General features: G+C 42.6%; 1 protein-coding gene across 3 annotated transcripts; it reads left to right on the forward strand.

The window, feature by feature from the left end:
• The first annotated feature begins 338 nt into the window (after positions 1–338).
• On the forward strand, positions 339–23,781 carry mtss1la (MTSS I-BAR domain containing 2a). Of its 3 annotated transcripts, XM_080907279.1 has the most exons (15): positions 339–958; positions 4,565–4,626; positions 4,731–4,804; positions 14,785–14,869; positions 15,058–15,149; positions 15,242–15,316; positions 17,254–17,411; positions 17,545–17,652; positions 18,075–18,172; positions 20,084–20,216; positions 20,875–20,949; positions 21,175–21,330; positions 21,665–21,841; positions 21,977–22,142; positions 22,424–23,781. In XM_080907279.1, the coding sequence occupies exons 1-15, from the start codon at positions 890–892 to the stop codon at positions 23,224–23,226; spliced, it is 2,331 nt and encodes a 776-aa protein (XP_080763405.1). In that variant the 5' UTR covers positions 339–889; the 3' UTR covers positions 23,227–23,781. The 3 variants fall into 3 exon arrangements, with proteins under 3 accessions (XP_080763405.1, XP_080763406.1, XP_080763407.1); XM_080907280.1 differs by lacking the exon at positions 21,175–21,330; XM_080907281.1 differs by lacking the exons at positions 20,875–20,949; positions 21,175–21,330.
• The last annotated feature ends 2,356 nt before the right edge of the window (positions 23,782–26,137 follow it).

Genomic DNA, 26,137 nt, shown 5'->3' on the forward strand with positions numbered 1-26,137 from the left:
TCTTCTCATGGACCCGCAAAGAAAACATGTAAAGTCAAAACTGTGGCTTGAATTAGCATTTGTTATGTTGATTCTAAATGCTAATGCTTAATGAGGCGATAATGGCCCACATGTTACTGTTTCCTGAAACGGCTACGAGTGGCTCAACGATCATGAACAGACACGTGTGTGAATACACATTTAAATCCGAGGAAATCCTACTTTGCGTGTTTGGCAATTGTTCGCTGAGAAGGCAGGGCTTCACTTTTGTTTGCGTGGGGGGTGGAAGGAGGAATGGGTGTTCCTTCTTGTCCCCTCCTCCTATCAAGACAGAAAAAACGCACTTGACCAGCCCCCTTTCCATTCCCATGGATCTTATTACGGGAGCCTTCAGCTCCAAGACATCTGCTCCGCTATTAACAACGGAGCGCGTCCCCGCGTCTGTTGCGACTCATCCGGTCGTACCCCCTCCTCCTGCTCGTCCTCCACCTCCTCTTGCCCTCTTCCCCAGAGTAGTGCTCTCTCCGTTGATTGTGTTTAAACGGTGATCATGAGAAGCCACCGTGCATGTGCCCTCCACGTTGCATAGCTGTAGTCCAACCTGGCAGAAGAGAGCGCCCCTGCTCCATCCCTCCTGTGCCACCGAAAGGCGAGTACCGGCGGCAGAGCGAGCAGGAGTACCCGGTGACACCGAGCAGCACATTTCTTTTTGTCTGTGCGCTCCGCTGCTGGCTGTGGGCTGTGCGTCCTCGCATCCTCCTCGCTGCAGGCTACGTTGTTGTAGGGCAGCACCTCGAAGGACGGATGAAGAAAACAAAGGTCTACACGTCCGATGTTTGAAGCAGCAACAGTGGAATATTTTGTCTGATACTTGTCTTTCCGCGAGCTTTTTTTGTTTGTTTTTGACACCATGGAGTCGGTGGAAAAGGAGTGTGGAGCGCTGGGTGGATTATTCCAGGCCATTGTGAACGACATGAAGGTATCACACATAATTTAAAGTAGATAGGGAATTATGTGACCTTTGTGATTGCACAGTGGCTGATCAGATGCATTTTTTTTTACTGCCTTTGTTTCTTTCACCGGGTCCTCCCCCACTTGAAACACCGCTGTAGGACAAACTGGGAGATGAAGCGTGTTTCCCTTTGTGTTGTCGTTATAATGTACTGCAGGTCAAACAGTGCTCACACTTTAGCAAGTGTGCCAGAGTACTTGCATGGAAACATTTGCAGAACAACATTTGTCTTTTAACACAAAACCACTATTTGCGGGTGTGTGGTCCACGGGTTAGATCATAATCAAAGTTTAAAAAAATATTCCAGCTCTCATTCCTCTTTTTGTGTGTTACAGTAAAACTATCAGGACTAAAGAAGAAGTTATACTACACAGTTAATAAAAGTCATACTACACATATGATGGGTGCCATTTAACCCTAAACAACTGTTCCTTCTCTATCCCAGCCTCAAGTGATTTCTGAATTAAGTGTCAGAGTAAGAGGATGCTCTGGAAGAAAATGAGAGCTCCATAACCTCAGCTTCTGAACAGAAATAGACTTGAAATGCTATCATTGTGCTTCCTGTTATTTGGACTGAAATATCTACATTTTTTCAACTTGGTATTAAATGCACATTTAATCTTTTAACAATTGAACTGTGTGACCTTGCGCTGTATTTGTACGAAGCCAGTGCTGTCTGTCTTTTAGTTAAAAACAATTTCTTAAGCCAGAATCACACGTATGTTATTGTGTGTGTATTGATTACATGTCAGCGTGTGTATTTGTGTATGTTGGGGGAGGGGTCAAGTGAAGGAAGTTGAACCAGGGTGGTCTGCTGTTCATGACAACAGATGGAAAGTGTGAACGCATTCATTGGGCCTGGAGGCAGCACCCAGTCTTCTCATTGTCCGGGAAACCCATGATGCAGCAAAGTGGTTACAACAGCGAATAAGTCAAGCGTCAAGCACTTCTTTCAGTCCAGCAGATTTCTTATTGATTACTAGCCGGCAGGATCATGGCGCCTTAGGACAGACTATTTATGGACCTCTCATTAGTCAGGTTCCAGTGAAATCAGCTCTATTGGCAGTGCTGGTTTGGTTTCATAAATTTCCTTTTTGTGTTGCAATCATGCCGGGGCCAGAGAGCGACAGGGGCTCACAGAAAGAGGCAGTCTGTGTATTGATAAGCAGCACAGATGAATGAGGCTGAATCCCTTAGTCAGCACAGTATCAATGTCCACTGTCCGAGACAGACATCTGACCTCATTCCTGCCGGCTGGTTGTGCCATGCAAGCCAATCGAACCAGCGATCCAATGGCACTGCTTTCCTAATTCTGAATATTGTTAGAATGTAGCTGCGTGACATAGATGTAGCACTTCCACAGCCTCCTGTGTGCTATATTGTACTGCATAGAGAAAATGTGTGGATAATAGCTGCACCTGTTGGTTATGTAACTGTCTGATGAGGCAACAGGAAAAGAAATGAAAGAGTGGGAGGTGTTAGAACAGTAGGTACAGGATGAAATGAGAAAAGAATGTTCTGCAAGATTTGATCCGGAGTCAAGAATTACATCAGGAATTAGATTTGATCTGATGAGAGTGATAGGGAAAGTGATTTCAAGCCTCTTTGTGTGAAAAAGTAACCAAATGTCCTTGAGCAACACTTCCTACTAGGTCCAAGGATAATGCTTTAACCTGAATGACGAGCTGTGGGAGGAAGAGACTTTCTCTGCTTGCTTCTCTCTTTTATCCATCCTTTTCATCCCTGGATGTTGTTGGGTGTAAATGAACTTTAAAGAAAAAAAAAGTGTGCCCCCCTCCCAGCTGCACTGCACATAGCCCTCTTTACCCAATTCTTTGCCCTCTACCCTCAGCTGTCTTGGCAGCACATCCCTCCAGCCCCTCAGAGCCACAGCGCCCACAGGCTAATTAGACACCTGTTGAAGTCAAGTGGGAACAGCCAAGCCGGGAGGTTCATGAAAAACAATTTTTTTAAAAAGAGGGAATGGCTCCTAAATCACTTTCCAAGGCAAAGACTTTATCTAAGGTAACCTGGGAGTTAAATCATGTCATTGCCAGAATGGAGGTTATAAGTGATGCAGCACAAGACTCTTTTGTGATTGCATGCTAGCTATATATAATCAAGATGTGTAACCCCTTTTAGCTCCTCTCCATCAAAGAGTCACATAGAGGTTGTGCCGTTCCTCTTCTTACTCCAGGGCTCAAGGTCCCACTCTAATGGTCGGCTCTTATAGCTCACGGCAGCATGTGACGATCCTGGGCTAAATCTAATCCAGGTTTTTCAAAAGAAAGTCTTACTACCTGGCTTGCGTGCATAAATAGTAATGATATTAGGCCTTGTACACAGCACGTGCCTGCACACCAGACATGCAAATATCTATATACAAATCGAAAAGTATGTAGTTCTTTTGTCACCTGGGACAAATTATCTACCTCTTTGCAAAAGAGATTTATCACTGTAGGTGGCCAATGTTTACCCGTTGTTTCAAACAAGTTTGAAACAAGTTAAATATTCAAATACACTGAGACACAGAGCTGCAAGTTCAAGTTTTTGTTTTATCATGAAACAAGGGAATCGATAATAATAAAGACGAAGCATAAAAAAAATGTTGTATGCCAATTTTAACCCTGGAGAACCCATGGGGTAAAATTTGACCCCATGGTTTCCCTAGAAAACCAATGGGGTCGGCTCTGACCCCATTGGTTTTCTAGGGTTATACATCACTGTGATTTCACAATCTGCCCTAGTATTATACACTGTAAATATAATCCACTGCAAGTGTGCACAACAAAAATCACACTGGCCTTTTTAAAGACAAGTCAGAGCATGGACTTATACAACACCCTTTTTCTAATCCTAGGGTAAGAAGCCAGCCTCTCCATAGCTTTCTTCTTCTTCTTTTTTTCTGTTTTTCTTTTTACTTTACTAATTATTATTAGCAATATGTGTATATATATGTATGTATATATATATATGTGCAGTGCAGCCTAGGCGGAGTAGTCGAACACAGATTCACTGAGCGCTCAACACAGACAGCATCGTCAGAAGGAAAATTGATAAAATAAATTACAAATGTTGTATTGTTCGATACATATGCGTACCGAACCGAAAGCACTGTATCGAACGGTTCAATATCGATACGAATATCGTTGCACCCCTAATATATATATATATGAATGAACTGATATACACACACCAAAGGGGATAATGGAATAAGAAAAAAGATAAGGGAAAAAAAGAAAAACAGCTTTGAACAAGTCGAGAGTGATCTGCTAATCAGTGTAAAATAATTACTAGTTTGTAAAAATAAAACCGGGTCTGTCAGGCGTTATGTGATTGACTGATTTTTCCCAGAATAAAACAAATGTTTTTTGGGGGTAGGATATATACATTTATTTTCCTTATTTGGATTTCAACCTGGTATTTTCCACCAAAATTAATGAGAAAATGCATTTTGTGTGACTAAATCTAACACTGAAATTTTTGTGCCTGCTGTTTTTGTTGAAGCACGCGGACCTGAATGTCCTTGGTGAGATATTTATTTGGTTTAACACTTTTCCTTTCTCTTATCAGAGCTCTTACCCTGTGTGGGAAGACTTCAGTGCCAAGGCCACAAAGCTACACTCTCAACTCAGGTGAGAAGCAGTTCCTGTGAACAGTAAACCTCAGTGAGGAAAATTCTTGTGCAGTGTTTACAGACTCTGTGCAGTGAGAGTGCAATGAACCAATGTACTTACAGGACCACAATTCTGGCAGCAGTGGCCTTTTTAGATGCCTTTCAGAAGGTGGCGGACATGGCGACCAATTCTAGAGGTAAGGGAAATTTAGCCTCACATGGTGTGGAGTCGAGCCTCTGTATGAACTGGTGGAAAAATAGTGTCATGATAATGATCAGCTTTGTTGAACAAATACGTTTGTTGTTTTAGTAGGGAGTTGTTAAAAAGTAGAAGCTAAGAGTGTTGGTAGACAAGCAGTTAGTATGTTTTTCCCTTTCTAAGTCGTAAAGGTCACATAAAGAAAATAAACAGACTTTTCACATCCTTAAGTAAGTGTATTGTCTCTCACGGCACCATTCTGTTCACTAAGATGACGCGAGTGGGGCCAGCTGTGAGCGAGGTCGGGTGGTGGAGGCTCAGAGAAATGAAAATCTAAGCTTATTGTTTCTTTGGTCTTAATGAGGTCTGCTGATCTGCTTTGTCACTGCGCTAGTGGCAGCAGACTGGCTGGCTGGAGAGGCCGCTGATTAACACAGATTTCTTCGGAGTTGATCGTCGAGAGCAGTATGTAGGTCAGAAAAACCCTGCAAACCCCGACGAGGCTCTCGACACACTCAATCACATAGACGCAGAAACATACACGCACACACACATAAGCACACACTGATGCACTGTATTCAAAGAGTGACAGCTGGTAGCTGGTCACCTGACCTTACAGGCCACATCCCAAGATGTTTTTCAAACTATTTGCACTGGCACCGCCCCTTATTGACCACTTACTTCTGGGAAAAATAACAGAGCAGCCTCAGTGTTCACTTATTATTGCCAGTTTTACTTCCTTGCACAGCAACAGTTTATCGCTATTACAATACTAAAGGCTACTTTAAATGATTCCTGGTGTGAGTGCACATGAGCTCTGTAAGATGATGCAAGGTAGACTGGGGTCAGCCTGCTGGCTTCGAGCAGCTGGCAGCCTGCTAAAATAATGGGGGGTAGGCCATGGTAGGAATAAAGGGCAAGACTTCAAAGGAAAATTGCTGTAAAAAGGGAAAATAGCAAAATGATTGATATTCCGGAGAGAGATGAGAAGAGAGAGAAGGGCAACGAGAGTTTGCAGATAGCTGTATAAAATCTGTAAGTGTGTCACTCATACGCCCACTTCTGCTTTTCTCCCAGGCACATTAAGTTTAGGATTAGTGCCATCCTTCTCAGGACACAGACTGCATGGGTGATGAGAGACTAGCAATTAAAGGGGAATCAGTGTACTTAGACAGAAACATATGAGATAATTTTTTTTCTTACTAAAATCTAAAGTCTTATATTAGTATTATTCTGCTTTTATCATTTTCATCGGTGCTCAGTGTTGATTGATTGATGGGATTATTCTTCCATTTGACAAATTATCATGACCTATAAAACACTGCTATTTTCCCTTACATGCTGTCGTCAATATAATAAAGGGAGTAACAACAATGGTCACTGTTTCTTTACTTTTCAATAATCTTTTGATTCTTTTCCATAATGAAATATCTGTGACAGATCTGTGGGCATTTAACCAAGTGGTTCAGCGCTACATGGCTAAACCTGCAATTCCCATCAGGCCTGTAGCTAATACAGTTACTTACTAAGTGATAGCCAGTAACACATTTTGCACATAGTGGACATAATTATCAAACGTGCTGTAGCAGCAATGCTTTTTTGTCATTGCAAGCATGTTCTGTGGTAGTGTTAGCATTTAGCTCGAAGCTCTGCTGTGGGACAACTGGTTTTACAAATAGCAGTTATTGCTTAAAAAAAAGAAAACTAAAACATCTTGTGCAGCTTTTATGTGCTCTTAGCAAGCATGCCATCTCACTTCTGTCTCTCCTGTGTGAGCTGTGTTAGTCTTTGCGTGCTCCAAACCAAACCCAGTAATTAATTAGGTAGGAGTAATGTCGATATTTACTGGCGCTAGCTCTCAGTGCACAGGGGTAACCTTTAAACCTATTTAGGCAACTTTGCCTCTCTAGCAGCTGCAATGTCAATTTATTTAAGCTATCCTGGCATCCAGATGTTCTCTGTTTTCCACATGGTTGTACTCTTGCTAACTCAAACTTATTTAGGACCATAAAGATAAAAAGAATTCAGAGGTTAGATGGTCAGTATATAGTAAGCCTTTATTTCTGTTTCTCTCTCTTCTTTTTCTGTCTGTATCCTTCACGTGTGTGTGTGTGTGTGTGTGTGTGTGTGTGTGTGTGTGTGTGTGTGTGCCTGCCTGCAGTGATGATGTTTGTCTCGGCGTCTGCACAGCCTTATAGGGCTGATTTGCGCTATAGGGGGCAGGCCCTTGGCTATGAACTGCTGGCCCCAATCGCTGTCACTCTGAGCTACGCTTGTGTTTGGGGACGAGCTGCAGCTGCTGGCACAGCTGGAGGTTTCATCGCGTTCCTCTTTTACCTCCTTTAATCTAACTTTGACACACTCACCCATTCGCCCCTCTTACTTCCACACTCTCTCTTCAGACTGTAAACACTTCCCTGCCAAGAAAAGCAGCATTTCTCCTCACTGACAGCTTCCTGATAGTCCCAGAGAGAGAGGACAGTGACTGAAACGAATTTTATGAATTCTTAACTGTTCTTCTGCACTTTTCTCAAAGGGTATCTTTTTAATCATAATTGTATTATGACTTTGCTCAACTAACCTTACTCAGCTCTCTGTTTGAATCGGTGTCTGCCACACTACTTCGGTGTGTGTCCATGTTCAGACTTCTTGCTTGCGTTGTCCATTTTTAGAGTTTATGGTAGCTGTCATGGTATTAGCATCTGTTTTCTATGAAGCAGCTGGAGGAGTTGGCCTCCAGGCGTTCTGGCACTGTGTCTAACAGCACTGTTTCTCTAAGCTGTGCTGATGGATCTATGTCTGAAGGCACGTCTGTCTCAGTGAACTCATAGCTTGCATCTGAGTTCAATAAAGGTCTGCAAGCCACAAAGTCTATATTAGGTGGTATATGTGGAGAATTTGGGTTTTTTAAGGATATACGTTTCAACACCAAGCTTTTGTGCAACTTAACCTAAGGCCGTGTAGCTCTTTGGATTCTTTTATTGTTGGATTGGCCAGTCTAATGGATTTTGGTGTGCCGTCTGGACCTTTTTTGTCGTTCATATTAAAATGTTATGTGAGGACATTTAAAAGGATCAGACTCGAGTTGAGAAAATTGGAGACTGTGTGACTTATTTAGTTGTTGCTTGGATGTATGATGTGTTCTTTAAACAAAAGTTGTTTTTTTTCCAGTTTTTGAACGTAGTTGAGTTTGATAGACATCAAAGAGACATGGGTAATGGTCCATGAAAGTATGACACAGTCTCCATGTTTTGCAGAAAGTGAGTTGGCTGTAGTTGGGGGTTAGTTGACCTGGGTGGGGGTTGTGATTGGAGTGGGATTTCCACAGCTCTGGGTATCCAGGCTAGGCAGAGGCGTTTAGCTAATCCTCTTAGCCCCACTCTATAACACACAGACACAGACTGCCTTCTCTTCTCTTCCTGATCAGCCACCCCCAGCTTTAAAAATTTACACTGTGGGATCACCGGCCAGACAACCATACACTGCATGTTTTTATTAAGCACGGATGAACATTTCTTCTTCTACGTGTGATTATCAAAGCTAGCGCCGTCCATACTCCATTACATGTACACCCATGGAAACAATGTTTCTGTCGGTCACTGCAAGTCCTCTCTGTTTGGCTCTGTGTCTTTTCTTTCTTACTCACTCAGTCCATACTCTGTGGAGGTATGCTAGTAGATCAGTGTGTCAGCGAAGCACTAATCTGCTTGGCCGCTGTACTTCTCTGGGTTGGCAGATGGGACGGATATCCCTACCCGCCATCTGGACAGCCTGGCGTGGACGAGATGTGGCCGTGGCCTAGCGCAGAGCGAGATCAGGGGATTAATGTATTCCGTGCTATCCCAGCAGTGCAGCTATTTTTGCAGACATGTCAAATAATAAGTGTACCCATCAGACCAAAGCTGACATGCATCAACATTTGCATCCCATGTACAAGCCTGAGACAAGCCTGTTCTGCATTCTGTGTACCAGAACCAAGAGTTTAGAATCTGCAGCTCACAGTTAATTAGCTTATAGATTTCAAGTGATTTAGATCGGACCTACATGTTCAGTCATTCACATAGATAAATACAGTAGCTGGTAAATTACAAACTGTTGTGCCATTCTGCTAATTGTATGCAAGGCTCTTTGGTTATTTCACGACCTTCAACCACAAGGTCACGCTAAGTATCGACAAGAGCCTCTCATTTCCCCCTCAGCTTCCTACCTTGTTCGTCGGACAATTTCCAGCAGAGTTCTTCATGAGTCACTACGGAGTTTATGGGCTTAAACTCAATGCGGTCATCCTGCAGATGAATGTTTTCCAGCTATTGTAATAACTACATCCACAGAGTAAAGGGTGAAGCGGGTGCAGCAATAATGTGAGAAACAGATGAAAAGGGGAAATAAAAACAAGAGAGAAAACAAATCTTTGGGTTCAGCGTAGCTTTAATTCTGAGGTCGAATACCAAACTAAGAAGACAAACACGAGGGGAACACTCTGTTCGGCTACATCCTGAACACGAACTCCGCTTTGGAAGGGAGCTGGAGAGGAGTGGGGAAATGCACGAGAGAGGCTGCTGGAGGAATGCGAGAGAGGAGATTAAAAGGAATACAATTTCAAAGAAATGAAAATGTAGGATGACAGATCAGATCACATGTTTGCTATTATTGGTCCGTTAAACACATCGGTCAAGATTGAAGTGGCCCAAAAATTACTGGGTGATGTGTTGTGAACACGTTTACACCAGATCAAGACGTTCACAAGGCTAACATAATGAACCCCAATGATTTGGATGGATATCTAATTACTGTTCCGCTAAACTGTTATTCTATTCAAGCTTTTATATTTGACACGTAGGTTCTGATGATCAGCGCAGGGCAGAGTGGCTAATATAATAAACTGCTGCTCAAGATAACTTCAGGCTCAGAGACTCAGATGGAGGTAGCAGCAGCAGAAGGACCAGCAGTATTGTCTGCATTGTTTGCAGGACTGTTTGCAAATGAGCAGAGTAGCATTTACATAGGTGGGGCAAGGCCGGACAGACTCGGGTGAGCTAAGATAAAGAAAATTGCTGAGCCTGTAAAACAGGAGCGCTTGAGTCGTCTGATTGAATCGGTGCAGATTTGTTGACAGAGCGCTGCTTAGTAAATTTGTCAAACTTTGGCTATCATTGCTTATTTGTTCTTGCATAAAGGGACATCACATCTATCTTCTTCAGCTTTAAACATCCCTGTCTGGCATGAGACAAAGACAGCCATTTGTGGATTGCTTCCCTTTGCTGTACTTTTTCTTGTTTTCTCTCCCTGTGGCCTTTTTTCCATCTCTAATGAAAAGCGCATCTGGACAAGGGGTGGTGATTATTTTTAGAAACATTTATGCCCCTGAACAGGAAGCTCCTCCAGCAGAGGAATATAACTTCCTCCTCCTCCTCTTTAAAGTCTTGTTCTAATGCACACCAGAACATGTTTACGCCACATCAGGAAACACTGGGGTCTGTCTGAGAGGTGAAACTTGCTGTGCGTGCTGTCTGGACAGGCAACAATGGGATGAGTGTGCGCTCGACTGTGTGTGAGAGACTAAAACAATTGATCCCGGGGCTGTTTCCTCTGCCTTTTAGTTGTATTGTACTAATAAAAAGCATTCCACGTATAAGGAAGTGACACAAAGGCTTGGAATGACGTTTTGATTTTTGCTACAGACAGAACACACTGTGTTAATCCTAAAGCATTTGGATCTGTACCCTGGATTTGCTGTTATGTTTTTTCCCTCTTCTAACTGTGAATACAGTGGACAAATACCATCTTTATTATTGAATAAACTCACAGATACTGCATGTCCAATATTTAAGCAACATAAATTACACAGATCTGTAGCTTTTGTTGCTGCAGGCGTACAGTACGCTACTCTCGTTTCATAATCCATACAGATACAGCTGTTTTATCTGCCACTCTTACCTCCTTCACAACTCACAGCTCCCTCACCAGCATATGCAATAGATGCTGCTTTATTTATAATACAGACAGCTCCTACTGTGCTGCACCAAAAGAGCTCAAGCTGTGCTTTGAAGCAATCTCTTGACGATGTGAATGTTTGATGTTTAATCAGGTTATGATTTCAGAAATCTCAGTTTCATGTTTGCTCAACTACCAGCTAAAGAAGACAAGTGAAGCTGTCAAAATCAAAGCAGGTCCTCCTCATTTTCTTCTTCAAAGATATATATAAAGTGTTCTAGTGAAGATGACTACACAAATTACAGAAATATTTTGACAGTAATGCAAACATTACATTTTTTAATTTCTCGGCTTATTGTGGACGATGTCGTCCTGTCAGGGCCTGTTGCACCTGCCACACTATAGCACTTCCGTTGCCTTCTGACAGGCCAAACCCGCCCAGCACCTCCGCCGTGTGTGCCCTCTTTCAACCTCCTCCCGTCTCACCCCACACTGCCTTTCATCCATCAGTGGCCTTCTCTGTGTCCCTGCCAGTTCACACTCTGCCTCACTTAAAAGGGGTGAGGGAGGGTAAACGCAGGAGGCTTAACTGTCTCTGAGAGGCACAGCCAGCACAGTGGCCAAGGTGCCAATGCAAAGAATAACAGTTGTCTCACGGATGATGGAATTTCCTTGCCTTGGCAGAGGCTGTTTGAGGGTCTAGAAAAAATTCCACACAAACGTGTTTTATTGACACAAAAGGCAGAAATCAAGATGGAGAAGAAGTGAGCTGCATTCAGCTTGAAAGCCGGCGTCAACGTATCCAGCCTTAATTCCAGCAGAAGGACATTCAGGCTCGCTTGTCTGAGCACTAATGAAATCTGAGCTGAGCGTTAGGGTTTAGATGGTGAATAAGAGAGATATTTAAGTTTAGCTCCCATGTTGAAGACATCATGGAGTTAGGCCTGTGGCAGTTTAGCCTCTGGCTCCCGACTCCTGGCAGGAGAACTCTCTATAAAGAAGGCCTATTAAAATGCTCCTCCTTCCCCAAGGATTCAGGGGAGTTAATCAGAACCAGAGCTCTGGATGGAACCACTCAGTAAACGCTTAGACTACTCTGGTCTGGCCTCAGATACCAGAGCTTAAAGCCACCAATGGGGGCATGACCTTCCCACCAACAGCCCCATGTTTTTTTCAACATACGTAGCAGATCTCGAGGCAGTTTGTATTTATGCTCAGCCTGTATATTAAACCAGGCGCCGTGAGCTTCAGATGCACACACGGCAGCGCTTCTGTAATGAACCACAGATTTGTCCACTGTTCAGTTACTCCCAGTTGTTTGCTCCAAGCTGTAAGATATATGGTTCTGTTGCATAACAGTTTTCCCCCGTAGTGGTCTGTGTTTTGCTTCATTCATGAACGTGTGGCTGTCTGCTATGAGGTCGGCCCAGATCCTAAAGCCACAGGGGTCTGCTCAATAATCACTTTTCCAGTTCTTGCACACATCAGCTAGCATGTTTCTAGAACGTCAAGTATTGATATATCTATATCAAAGAATCATGATATGACTTAAAAATTAAAACAGTGGTTTAGTTTGGTAATCATCATTTTTGTGCTGGTTGACTTTTTAGTTTTTTTTTTAAATGAGTGAGGTGGCTGTTAGATTTCTTAACAGGAAAGGTTGAATGAATCAGACTGAAAGAGAAAGTTCTTGCTTTGTTTTACTCTGTGCTGCCACATTATATCATGAAATGACCAAACATCATTCTTTGCCCACATAAACATGAAGCAATGCTTTTAAGTTCAAACTGAAATAAATAAAATAAAAGTTTTATACATTCAAATAATCATCAAGGAAAATATGTGTGATATAAACAATATGCAAATCAAGTATTGTAACATGTAATCAAATTATTTCAGCATTTTTGTTGAAATATTATTTTCAGGGTGGATGAATCAGTTTTACTGAAGCTCATTTTTTTTCTCGCTACATAAACTGTTATGGACCACATGTTGAAAATGCTGAATCTGGACTAGTGAAGTTTAAATGTCACAAATCTCAAAATGAACAGGGGAAGAAAAAGGATGAAACAACACATAGAGGTCTTTGGCTGTGGAGGAAAATAGAAAGAAGGACAGAAGTCTAAGTGTTGCATAATAATTGTCTTTCGAGTCAGGCTTAAGCTTGTATATATTTGTCACATGCCTGTGAGCCTTTGTAGGGGGGCTACGGGAGTGAATCACCGTGTCACTATCCATCCGGTCAAGGCCAGAGGCCAGCATGGCTCTTGGACATGGTCAGGAAGCCCTGAACCTCCCCAGGATGTAGCTGTCAGCTGATCCCCTTTTGGGAAGGGAAGAAGGAGGGGAGGAGACAGGAGGGAAGAGGTGGGGAGCAGGAGGGAAATTGGCAGGTGTGAATGGGACAGGAGTGGGGGGCTGAAAGTTCACTCCAGCTGATAGTGACATTGGGACGGTCTGTTTTAGAGATACCAGGACCCACATTACTCTCTTGTGCCTCATTCATCTATCGCCCAGTCTTCTTCCATCTGGGAAGTCAGATGCCGCTGTGGGTGCTTTCTGTAATGGCTTTAGCAGGAGAAAGGCAAAATCAGTGCGTGTGTGTATCACGTGCATGTCTGAGTTTCTCATTGGTTATCATGAACTGGTGTAAACAGAGTTTCTTACCTGACTGAATCCTCTACATAGGTTGGACTCCCCACTTTCTGCTTATATCTAGAGCAAAGCGTATAGATTCCACATGTCTTTTCTAAATCACTTCCTGCTGATGTTGAATACCTCTGTGTGTTACAGCTGGATGACCTTTCACCTCTCCTCTCACTCAGAGGAGCAATGCATACAGGGCCCAGATCTGTTGCTGAGTTTCTTTGAACTAGTACAGCAGTTAGTGAAGTTGACAGCCAAATGTTGGACTCAGCTGGTCTTTGTCTGACAGTTTGACATGTTATCAGCAGGAGACAGTAACCTAGTTTCTTTATGTGATATCTGGAAAAGAGCACAGATCTCACTGGACGACAATCTGGAGCATTTCTTACACAGAGTCTCATTTTAGGCCAGTTATATTAGTCGTGCGTTTCATTTTCTCTTTCCTTCAGGCTTTGTAGTGAAGGTTAGAGCTGGTTTCTCCCTAACGCTGCCTGCCCTGCATGAATGGTGTTTAGGAAACAGAGAGAACAGGAAAGGCAGAGCAGACAGGGAAGAATAGAGGGATATCCCCTTACATGGTTCCCTCCTTTTTCCTCCAGGATGAAAGGGGTGAGAACTTCGGAAAGGGTGTGGGGGTTGGTAAAATACACCACCTGTCCATACGTTCACACAAACAAACCTCCGCACATACGCTCCAGCAATCATTCACAAACACACATACATGCCTCAGCTCTGAGGTCTGTCTGCTATAAGAGGTGTCTTCTCTCTTTCCTTGTGTGCGTCTGTGTCTGCGCATGTGTGTGTTTGTGGTGAGAGACCCTGAGATTAGCCTTATGTGGCCCAGATTACAACAGGATCAGTGCTGCCATATATTACACTGGCCTATGAACCATCAGTGACACAGTGGACCATCCTGAGCTTTGGGGGCTTAAAACCTCATTTAATCACACTTCAGCAGAGAGGAAAAGTACAGTAACAAATTCACACAAGCCGTTATTTACTCAGTGTGGGGAGATTACCACGCGGCGACGTTAAAGTGTCAACAGGAAAAATACGTGTTTTTGTCAGGAGGGAAGAAGATAGCACAGGGTTTTATTTTACGGTCACTCTGGAACGTTTGCTTTCCCCAAACAAATGTGACATTTGCACGCCCTGCCTTTACGGTCAACATATGTCCATCTAGTGGCTGCAACTAAAAATGCCTCTCCAGCTGAAAGAGGGAGGAATAAAAGCTGATGAGTCCATTTGACAAGAGAGTCTCAGGCCTTTCAAAGCACTCCATATCTGTATAGCCCTCTTATAGAAAATCATTTTTTCTGGGTCTTCTAGGTCTAAATTTCTATTGCCGAGCTCCGATATCGTAGATGACATTTCTATTTTTCATATTGTGTTTACAAGGTGCTACCAGGGACATTGGCTCAGCTCTGACAAGGATGTGTATGCGACACCGTAGCATTGAGGCAAAATTACGCCACTTCACCAAGTAAGTGTCACTTTTGTTTTTATTTGCTCCATTGCAATTTTCTCTCTTCGCCTGTCCTGAGGGGATTATTATGTTCTCCATCCATGGTGACCTTTCTCTTATTTTGTTACTCTTTGCTATGCTGTGGAAATAAACCTATTTGTTATACCCTTCATTCTCTTGAATATTGTCTCTTCTTGTTGCTGCAGTGCTCTTATGGAAGGCCTGGTTACGCCGCTCCAGGACAGGATAGAGGAATGGAAGAAGACGGCTAACCAGCTGGACAAAGACCATGCCAAAGGTGAATAACTACAGCAATATAAAAGATATTAATTGCACAATGTGTATTGTATGGAAATTTATACTTCCTTTGTCTTCACATGCTTGCCAAAGAATACAAGAGATCTCGTCAGGAAATCAAAAGAAAGTCACTTGATACCATAAAACTCCAGAAAAAAGCAAGAAAAGGTTAGTAACTCTCTCGTGATATATTAATTAGTATTATACGGATTTTAATTAATGAAGTCTGCGACTGGTCGCTGCACTAGCAGTAAAATAGCACCATCTAGAGGGTAGATTGTGAAAGGATAAGTCTCTCAAGTCAAAATGCTTGGCACAATTTCAGAGGCTCCTTTCCAACTTTGGATAGTTTACCCTATAAATCAAAGAAATTAACTTCTTTCCTGGCTGTGCTTGCGTTATCCCCCGCTGCTGGCTGTAATTAAACTCCTATTTTCATACAGTATTTTAATGTAGCAGTGGTACAGGCTAGTCATAAACATGCATTATGCCCTGATTTAAAACAGCTAACGCTGCCTGTTCTTCTTTCTTTCCTCTCCTCCCTCCCTCTAACTGAAACCCTCCTCAATGTTTTTGTCTGCCGTTTATCCCTGGCTGTAGAGCTTCTAGGTATGTTTGCTGCTACAAATAAGAACTTCACATATTAGTTTCAAGGCTTAAACCCATCTTTACGTAAACCTGCCAGTCAAAGAAAACACCATCTGTCTTAACATTTGTGGTTAAAAGATGGAGTAGTTCCCATTTATTATTTACAAATCAATTTAACACCAGCGTCTGCTACTAAGGTGAAAAACGGAGAGGAGACACGAATATTTCTTAAGCAGGGAATAAAATAGCGCAAAAACAAAACAAATCCAGATATTTTCCAGATATGGAGTGTAAGGTAATGCATAACTCTGTAATACTTGACAAAAAAGCTAAACAGTGCAACAGTGATGACTTCAGCCTGTCTCTACGGTCCATCTGCAGGCTCTTGCCCAGACAGTTACATTGATTCCACAGTCTGATGTTGAAAAATGATTAAATACTAAAATTACTTACATGGGAAACAAACAAGCACAGCAGACACATGTTGTGCAAGTAGGTCTGAAAGTAGGTCAGATATTTAGCAGGTCAGATAGAGACTGAATTCAGTCAAGCTGCACCTTTTAAAAAATATGTCATACGTGGCATTGCGGTAAAAGTTGCTATCGCTTCCTGATTTGAGAATTTTCCTAAATCGCTCCCTATGTGGGGTTTGATGCTGCAAGTATTGTCCTGCATCTTTGTGAATACAGCTTCTGTTGCAAGGATCTATAAATCACGTCCTTTTGGGACTCAGTTAATTAGTGCCTTATTAAATACAGGTGCGCTGAAAGCGTAGCTCATTAAGCTGAACGTATTAAAGATATGGACAGCTGTAAGAATAATCTACAGCGCTCTGCTTGTTAATGTTTTTCATCAAGGCGATTGCCAGCATAGAGTGATACTAATTTAGATCTGCTCACGCCCTTTTAGTTCATTATATTTTGTAAGTAGAACAGTATTTTCTATGTGCTAAAACTCAGCACACTGTAGAGTGTTCAAAATGACTGGCAGTGTATGTGTACATCATGCAATCACAGCAAATCGTGTGTCATCCTAATACTCGTTTTCATCTTCATCTCATCCTTCTTTCGTTGCTTAGACTTCCTGTATCTATCATAAAGTATCACTGTGGCATGCAGTATTGAATGACCTTCCATACAGTAGTGTTTTTCCAATCTCATCCATTTCAGGGTCTGCAAATCATCTCCAGCTGCACTGATTGATGACATGTTTCAGTGTCCTCTCATTCCTGTGGTCATTATCCATTCTGGTGTAATGTTTTTAAGTGTGTTGACCTTTAGTACACAGCAGCTTATCATTATTTGTTTTAATCATCTCTCATCTTTTCCTCTCTTCCTCCCCCTCGTGCACTGCGGACACTTCCTGTCACTTTTGTAACCTCCCGTCCAAATCTTAATCTGTTTTCATTCCTTCTCCTCTCCTTCTTTATTTACTCAACTCCCCTCACCTTTGTCCTCCCTGGCTCTGTCCTTCCTGCCTTTTTGTGTCTTTGCACCCTTTGCCTTCGCCTTGCGCAGGCCGCGGTAATCTGCGCCCCCAGCTGGACAGCGCCATGCAGGATGTCAGCGATTTGTACCTGCTGATGGAGGAGACGGAGAAGCAGGCAGTGCGCAGAGCTCTCCTGGAGGAGAGGGGACGCTACTGTTCATTCATCAACTTGCTTCAGCCTGTGGTGGTAAGGGACATTAAGCCTTTTTAGTATGGAAGCTTGTGCGTGTAAAGAACACCGACATACACTGTGAAATATCTTTGCTGCGTCCTGTTGATGTGGTAGCTGTTTAATTTGATCAATACTGTTTTCCCTGCAGAATATAGAGATTGCCATGCTGGGAGAAATAACACATTTACAAGCCATTGTTGATGACCTCACTTTGCTGACTGAAGACCCGCACAAGCTGCCACCAGCTAGTGAGCAGGTAACAGGAGTGTAATACTACAAATTCTTCCAGTGCTGCTGACATGCTTATTTCCTCACAGTGGTGGCAAAGTTATTTGAAGCAGAATTTAATTTGCCGTGTGTGGTTTCAGTACAAAGGTTAAAAATGTCTGTGTTTCTTATTATGAGCGGAGAGATTTTGATATTTTTTGTAATCCGACGGCTAAAATAAGCAACTTGTTGTTTCATAGCTCCATCCACCTGCTATAAATACCCAATAGAGTAACAAATAGTTATCAGTTCACACCTGGAAAGGGCGCTTGAGCTGCAATTAACTCAATTTTAATTAACCTTTACTTCTCGGCAGCTTGTGTATTTATCTTGTTGGTTCTCGTCTTTTTTTCCCATATTTGAAAAGAGACTTGTCTATGTCTAAATCCCCATTTGGTTGTGTTCCTGCAGGTGATCCGGGACCTAAAAGGTTCTGATTATAGCTGGTCCTACCAGACCCCTCCTTCTTCCCCCAGTAGCACAGGTTCCAGGAAGAGCAGTATGTGCAGGTATATTATTCAAACACTCACCACTTGTTGCACGTTGCAGTCTTTTGTATGAAAGAGCCACATCCAGACATCCAGAATTAGATAAAAGGTGTCCTCTGTTTTGAGTTACAAATCATGCTGTTTTCCATTTAAGTGGTTAGAAAATTGTAGGATGACGTTGACGTCTCCTCTTTTAAAATGAACAACCCAGATTCTATGAATATGAAATAAATCTCCAAGCCATAATTTTCAAATCATGCTTGCAAGTACATGCTTTACATTCTTGTTTTAGATGAGCTCAGGAAAACATTTTTCTTCAAGTGTCAAACTCAAAGAGCCTGTGTATGAAACCTGCATAATACGTACTGTGAAGGTCAAACATCCAGGATTATTTGGAAGAGGCCCAGTATTATATAAGGTTTTGGTTGTACATTAGGTTGTAATATATTTTATAAACTTTAAAAAAATCATTTCAGCCGGCTTAATAGCATATTAATAAAGACTACAATAAATCCATGAATGTACCTGTGACATGTCTTCTTCACTACACAGCCTGATTAGCAGTGACAGTCGACATGCAGCGCTATCTCGCAAGCTCCTCAGCTCTTGCTCCTGGCATATATTTGTAGTTCTCAAGCTTCTTACAGCGAGATTAGGTCTAAAGCTGTCAAATATCACCAGCTGACAGCCGTGAGCCTACACAAGAGCCAAAATCCACATATTCATCTGACTTAAGGTGATAGCGCAAAAGTTTCTCTACAAATGTGGCATTCTAGGTCAAACACATTTTAATGTTGAGAGGAAGGAATATCATACCTTCTCACTTTTATTTAGTGCTACAGCTCCGAGCAGAACCTCCCTGACACTTGTTCCAATTAACGCCATGTCCTATTCTTAGTATGCTACAGGTATTCCTGGCTGGCTAATTTTAAAACAGATGCTTGCACCACCAGCATGTAAGCTTTTTCTGAAACAGTCTTTCAGTTCAGTCTGACTTCTATACATTGACTCTTTTCCCCGTGATTTTATTATTTTAGCACTAACCCTTGAAGCTCTTTTCTCCACTGAGCGGTTTCTGTCATATTTCAGGCCTGAGTATAGAGAGGAATGACTGGGTGTGCATCAGAAGTTAGTGAGGATGGTCTCTGCCTATGCAGCTACCCTTGAGAAAAAAACAGGTCCTTACTGATACATACTGAGGTGTCGAAAGTCATCATTAAGGGGACTGGGGAAGTAATGAGATGCTACTTTTATAGGGTAATAACTTAAGCACCACACATTGCCACACATTCAAATGAAAGATTATGATGAAGAGACAAAGGTTTTAATAGGAAACAATAAAAACAAGCTTGCTTATTAAAAACTCAAAGGAGAGAAAAATGACTGCTTAAGACTAGGCTTTACTTTTAAATGATTTATTGTGTTTAATTTGCCATATTTATTTTGGCAATCCTCCTTAAGCTTCATCCAAGAGAATGAAGATTAACGAGAAATGTTAATGTCGGATGGATTCCAGAGTGAGAGGGGAAGAAGGAGGTGTGGGAGGGGAGTATGGGAGGGGAGGTGAGAAGTGCGAGTTGCACATTTCAAAATGCGTGGGTGACAAAGAGAAGCGGCGCAGAGTGAAAATGACAGAGCAGCAGACAGAAAGCACAAAGACTGCTGTTAATGCTCAGAAAGGAAGAAGAATCAAAGAAATGATAACTTTTTAATGCTCTTTGATGGACCAGAATTAGAAGAATGGAATCATTTAGATTTCTCACACAACACAGCCTTCATGATCACAGCTTTTGTGATTAATTTTTCACAAGCCTTTTATTCTTTTTACTATTTTCTGTGTAATTTACAAAACCATAAATGTGATAATATTAATCCTGATTAGAATGCATACTAAATGCTGAATTTTACACCGATGCGATTTCCTGTCAACAGTCTCCTCCAGATGCCCTCCTCAGGAGCCCATCGGCTGAGCAGCGTCTCCTCCCATGACTCGGGCTTTGTCTCCCAAGACGCCAACACCCATTCAAAGCCTCCATCACCCATGCCCTCTGATATCACAAGCCAGGTAGCAGTCTCAGCTATGATATTTTTTTTTCCTTTTATCAGGAGGGAAAATGTTTTGGGTTTTTTTGTTGCAGCAAAATCAGGAATAAAGCAGACTTGTTATCTCCAGAGATTTCTCTGGCAGTAAAACATCAGGACAGGAGGACACGGCAACAACACCACTTTCTTGTCAATGCAGATCTACAATAATTCTCTCTTTTTAACCACAATCACACTCCGTCTGCTGTATCTGAATTGAAAACCATAGAGTTTTTCCATGTTTTTGTATTTCACACATGAAGCCACCATAAGAGTTTGAGCTCTTTTTTTTTTTGCAATAGATCTCTATCAGTTGCAAATGTTGAATTTTTATCCCACTGGACTGATAAAGTTGTTCAGACTCTCACAGTCTGAACAGATTGCAGTGTAGAGAACACACTCAGCAACACACCAACTGATGCAACGTTCTTTTTCTGAATAAATGATCTTACAGGCTACTTTATTTTCAATCTAGGCTATAGAATATAGATCCCCTCAGAGAGAAAAAAATCCCTCCTTCTAAAGCTCATCAACACTCCTCTCCAGCTCTCACCATCTTCCTATGCATCTCTCACATCTAACTTTTTCTCCCCATTTCCTCTCCATCTCCACTGTTCTTTACTCCATCTTTCCTTTCCCAGAAATCAACAAGCTCAGCCTCCTCTGAGGCTTCAGAAACCTGCCAGTCTGTCAGCGAGTGCAACTCTCCTACAGCGGTTAGTACTGCATGCATCTCTTACCAGCGTACTTGCTTTGCTGTACGCGCACACGCGCACTAGCAGATGTATGCACTTGCACGCTGATGTGCTGTGCATTTCAATCATTTTTATCTATAGCTTAAAGAGGCCCGTGAGCCTTTAACGACAGCCGCTGTAAGGTATAACGTGGACTACTCGCCGATGTTGAGCACTCTTACTCAGACCTGTCTGTCCATTCCGCAGTTTGGCTCATGCTCATCCTTCGGCACCTTCCGCCCTGCTTTCTCACACACTGGCACCATCAGGCCTCTATCTGTTATACTTCCTGCGTCCCCCACATTTAACCACTCCCCTGGATCCAACACTCCCTCACCCACATCAAAGGTTCCTAGCTGGAAGGTTTGTTTTCATTTGCAAATTTTGCTTTGGGTTCTCTTTTGAGACTTTGTTGCTTCTTTGCTTCTTGTGTTTTGTTGCCTTCACAGATTTCGCATTCCGTAGAATAACCTCACAATCATTGTTTTGCTGTTGCTCATCAAGCTCAGTTTTCCAATGTTTCCACAAAAAAGATGTGCTAAACTGCACGCCCTGCTGTGCTCTATTCATATCTACCATGCATCTAACCAGTTTATAAGCCAAATCAACAGCTTCCGTGTTTTACTGCACAACTTCCAGTGAAACACTGGAGATGCACTGTTGCAAGACGGTCTCATTATTCAGTCTGCTGTTGCAGGACTGGGCCAAATCGAGTTCCTGCGAACCGTCGTTGGCCAGCACCCCACAGCGTAGGAGGGAGTCTGTGGATAAGATGAGAGAACTGGAGGCTCCGCCCAGTCCACAGGGGTATTCTGGAATGCAAGCTGATGAGCCACACAGGGTGAGAAGTGGCCCAGGAACCATTGCAGCCAAGGTAAAAAGGAGTGAAAAAATAAATGCCAGTATATCAATTTGTATGCTGTAGGGATTGCAGTGTGATGAAAATGTAAATGTGTCCTAATCTTTATGTATTTCCTGCCTGTCTGTATCTCTGTATATGTGTGTTAAGCTTGGTGAGCCCCTCTCTCCAGCAGCCAGTACTCTAGCCATGGTTCTAACCAGGGGCTTGAGCATGGAGCAGCAAAAGAGCAGCAGAGACTCTCTGCAGTACTCCAGTGGCTATAGCACCCAGACCAACACCCCCTCCTGCTCCGAGGACACCATACCCAGTCAAGGTAACAGTCATCCCTGAAGAGCCACACACTCCTGCCTGATTAAACACACATGATATCCACATACAGCACACTATTCATGAATTTAACTGTTGTGTTTCAATCATTGCACGTGTGTGATTTGAATAGTGCTGTACGTGTTGCCTTAAACTCCAGTTTGATTACTGTGAATTGCTATGTAATGAAGCACCTGCTAATTAACCCTCCAAAACAACTGCTCTATGAACTATTGAATATTCAGTGTGGGGGAAAAATGGATTCTCATGACTTGCTGTGATTTCTAGGTTCTGATTATGAGTGCTACTCTCTTAATGGAGATGCTGACAGTGAAGGGCAGGTGGACTTTGACAAATCCTCCACCATCCCTCGTCATAGTAACATCGCGCAGAGCTACCGCCGCATGATCCAAACTAAGAGACCTGCAAGTACAGCGGGTCTGCCTGCAGGTAAGACTGTTCAGGGAACTCCAAATGGCGCTGGGGGAAGCGGCGCTGGAGCTATTGCTTCAGGGACAGCCACTATACGCCGGACGCCATCCTCCAAGACTGGCGTGAGACGCACGCCGTCTACATCTGGCCCCATTCCCATCCGGCCTCCCATCGTGCCAGTTAAAACCCCAACAGTGCCAAACTCCCCGGGTTACACTAGCCCGTCTCATCACTCTGCAGGCAGTGAGGAGTTTCTGTATGGTGATGACCTATCAGCTAGTGACAATATGAGGGCTCCTCCAAAGCGGATGAGCCTCCCTGACACATCTTGGGGCTGTGGAGGAGGGGCGGACAGGACTGTTTACGAACAGCAGGCCCTCGGCATGGCTGCTCAAAGTGTTGAGGAGGACCCTATGCTCGCTGCCAACCGCCACAGCCTGGTGGAGAAGATAGGAGAGCTGGCAGCCAGCGCCCACGCCCTCGGTGAGGGTCAGTTCCCCTTCCCTAGCTCACTGTCAGGGGATCCCGCTCAGTTTGCGCCTCAGGGGGCGTCCTCTGTCAGTCAGGAGGACATAGATATGCTGGTATCCATACGCCGGGGGGTGAAGCTCCGCAAGACAGTAACAGACGACAGGTCTGGTCCTAGGATCCTTCGGTAGCGAGGGAGGACACATTGAAGCTCTGTATTGAAATACACCGGCGCTCATGTAATACGTGAAATAAGGCACAAGTAATAAAGAGGATATAATGTGGTAAATGAAGGCCAGACAGAGTAATGAGAGATCATGGACAATGTCAAGTCATTTAACGTTATGTATGAAGTGCATACATGCAAAGTAATCCATATTTTTTAGTTTTTATTTTTGTTTTGGTGGCTGTGCTTTCTTCTCCCTGTGTGACAACCAGTCCCTTTCAAACCCAGTCATCGAATGCTCTGTGTCTCGGTTCTTGGTTTATGTTTATTATTATATTGTACATTTCTTAATTAACACATCCCTAGCCCGTGGAGAATGACGGGTGCAGTGCTCTGTGAGCCTGTCTGTATGTCGTGTCATTGTCATTGTTACTGTACTGTGCCCTGTTGCTGTTCTGTTTGACGAGCTGAGCAGCAGCTGTGTAAGTCATGTAAAAATAGAAGCATTATGGCAGTTTTTTTTATTGCTGTATTGTACTGTCAATATATTCTGCAATTAAACTGGCTTTTTACTGTTAAACGACTTGATTGTTTTGTGCCAGAAAAAATATTTTAATATTGTAAAGGACTGCAATTAATCAAAGAACTTAAATTAGCTGCTGTGCACATGCAGCTCGTGTGTAAGTGGTGTCAGCTATTTCCCCAAGCCTTTTGAAGTTTGTTGCTTCATTGCTTTCTCCACTTTTTAACGGGTTTCATTTTATTACAAGTATATCTCCTCAGGATCTTACTTTAGTTTAGATTCTAATCCAGTCAGTAGTTTTTTTAATTTGTACAGTTTATAGTGGTGATATGTAGTTTCTTACCCCTCAGCTCAGTTTGAACTTTTGAAGTGTCTGTCAGGATTTTTCTTACTAATTTTACACTTGCTTCACTTACAGTCGCTGAGTGCAGGACTGTTGACCACGTTGCAGCACTCTGAAAACACAGATGGGGGCGCCTTAGGCCTTTCACTGTGACTGAGCAAACTGTAGCTTCGAAATGAACAGTAATGGGGGATGTCAGTTGACATTACTGCCTCATTGAAAATGTGCAGAAGGCTGAAAAGATGGATAGTTGGAGGGATATAGAACAAACAAGAAAGAAAAGGACGATTTACGGCATCCGAGACAAAAAGCATCCATATTCGTACCTGGGTATGCTAGCATACTCATTTGTTTTAATGTTAACAAAAAACAAAAATGTCAAACTGTGCTTTTCAACTACTCACGGGTGGAAAAATGCTCACACTAGCCATTCAGATATACAGTCAACTTTAAGCTAACACACACATATAGAATGTAAAAAACCTGTACAGCCAGGGTTTTGTTTTTTAGCCTGCATGTTGTAAAATAGTGCTGAAATTTATGTTCTAACAGCTGCAGAAAGTCTCTCTCATTATTTATTAAATGATAGTTCCTGCTGGAAAACAGCTCCTAAACTGACTTTATAACGTTTCTTCCCCCTGGACAACAGGCATGATGAACCGCAGGGCCGCTGCCTGGGTAAGGGACCTTCTTTTGGAAGGTAATATCGTGTGATGTATGGGTACAATGTCCATTTAGAGCCACTCTTATTAAGACCCCACTTAACGTTGTTACACTGAAGAAAAAATTAAAAAGAAAGAAACAATAGAGCTCGTGATTTAACGCACCGGAGAAAATACAGCTAGTCTTTTCTGTTTTCACAGAGTTCGAGGTGGAAGATTAGAGGGCTGGACCCTCTAGTCCGACCACAGATAATGAGGGGGTGGCAAGCTTTTGGTTTTGGGCTCATTTGTAAATCAAATGGAAGATGCTACAGGAACACCGTGTCTGACGAAGTTATTATCCTCCTCTCCTCGTGAAGCCTGCAGTATTTTCATATTTTCCCCAATGGGTCGCTCATAATCCTCTCAGCTTCATAAATAGCACATTATTGAATGTACACCATCAGTTCATTACCTTGAACTGGTCGAGTAATGGAAACCTGCCTAATGTCGGGGGCCTGCTGGGATAATTAACTGAGAAAAAGAACTGTGGAGCTTCAGTGTTCATCCGAGGTAATGTTCTCACTCTCCAAACTGCATTTCAAAGAGAACATCACCACTGCCTCTTAAAAATTTCACCTTTTAGTCCGGCAGAGTGAGAGGGACTATTGAGCAGCAGTGCTCATTTTCTTTTTTCTTTTATTTTGCAGTCACTATCTCCTGTGTCTTTTCGTGATGTGAGAAATCTTTTAATGTGCTAATAAAAAGTCGTGATTGTTCCGGGCTACAAGGAGATACTGTTCAACTCAGTGATTATTTCTTAGTGCGCTAATCACCGAGAAAGCCCTAGGCCCCACTAATCAGAATGTAGATATAATAAAATGTCTCCACAGACATGATGCGGCCCTGAAGTGGCTCGTTTCCCCCCTCCTTTTTCTACCAAAACAAGCCTTGCATTAATCAATAGATTATTTGGGGCTTTTTCCTTCAAAGTGGCTGCTGTTGTACTCATTTTATTAAACTTATTCATTCATCCTGTGAATGAGCGTCAGCTTTTAGGGGGTATACTGTTCTGAGTTAAAAGGCTCAGAATAGACAGTCGGTAATGAGATGGTTTGGTTTGGTTGTTTTTTTAGTATGATTTTTTTATTTGTCATTTTCAAAACTTCCAGTACTATTATTGGCGAAGATACCATCTGAACTTGATCGCTCACGTTTCCCCATAATTAATATCTGTGTTAATAAACAGTTATGGTTTCTACTGCCGAGCTTAAATCCTACACTAATAGGTAGAAGCCACAAGGGGATCACAGATCATATCTAATTAGCTGTACCTAACACATAAGTGAAATGTTTTTATATTTATTCAGCTCTTTTAACTGCTTTTTTGCCTTCAGGTTGTGATGAGGGAAAATGTCCTTAGGGTACC

This window comes from Rhamphochromis sp. 'chilingali' (genome assembly GCF_963969265.1).
Source record: "Rhamphochromis sp. 'chilingali' genome assembly, chromosome: 2".
Taxonomy (NCBI): domain Eukaryota; kingdom Metazoa; phylum Chordata; class Actinopteri; order Cichliformes; family Cichlidae; genus Rhamphochromis; species Rhamphochromis sp. 'chilingali'.

Coding starts and splice junctions, on each gene's coding strand:
- mtss1la (XM_080907279.1), top strand. CDS start 890: ATGGAGTCGGTGGAAAAGGAGTGTGGAGCGCTGGGTGGATTATTCCAG. Junction 959..4,564: donor CCATTGTGAACGACATGAAG/GTATCACACATA, acceptor TTCTCTTATCAG/AGCTCTTACCCTGTGTGGGA. Junction 18,173..20,083: donor AGGAAGAGCAGTATGTGCAG/GTATATTATTCA, acceptor TCCTGTCAACAG/TCTCCTCCAGATGCCCTCCT.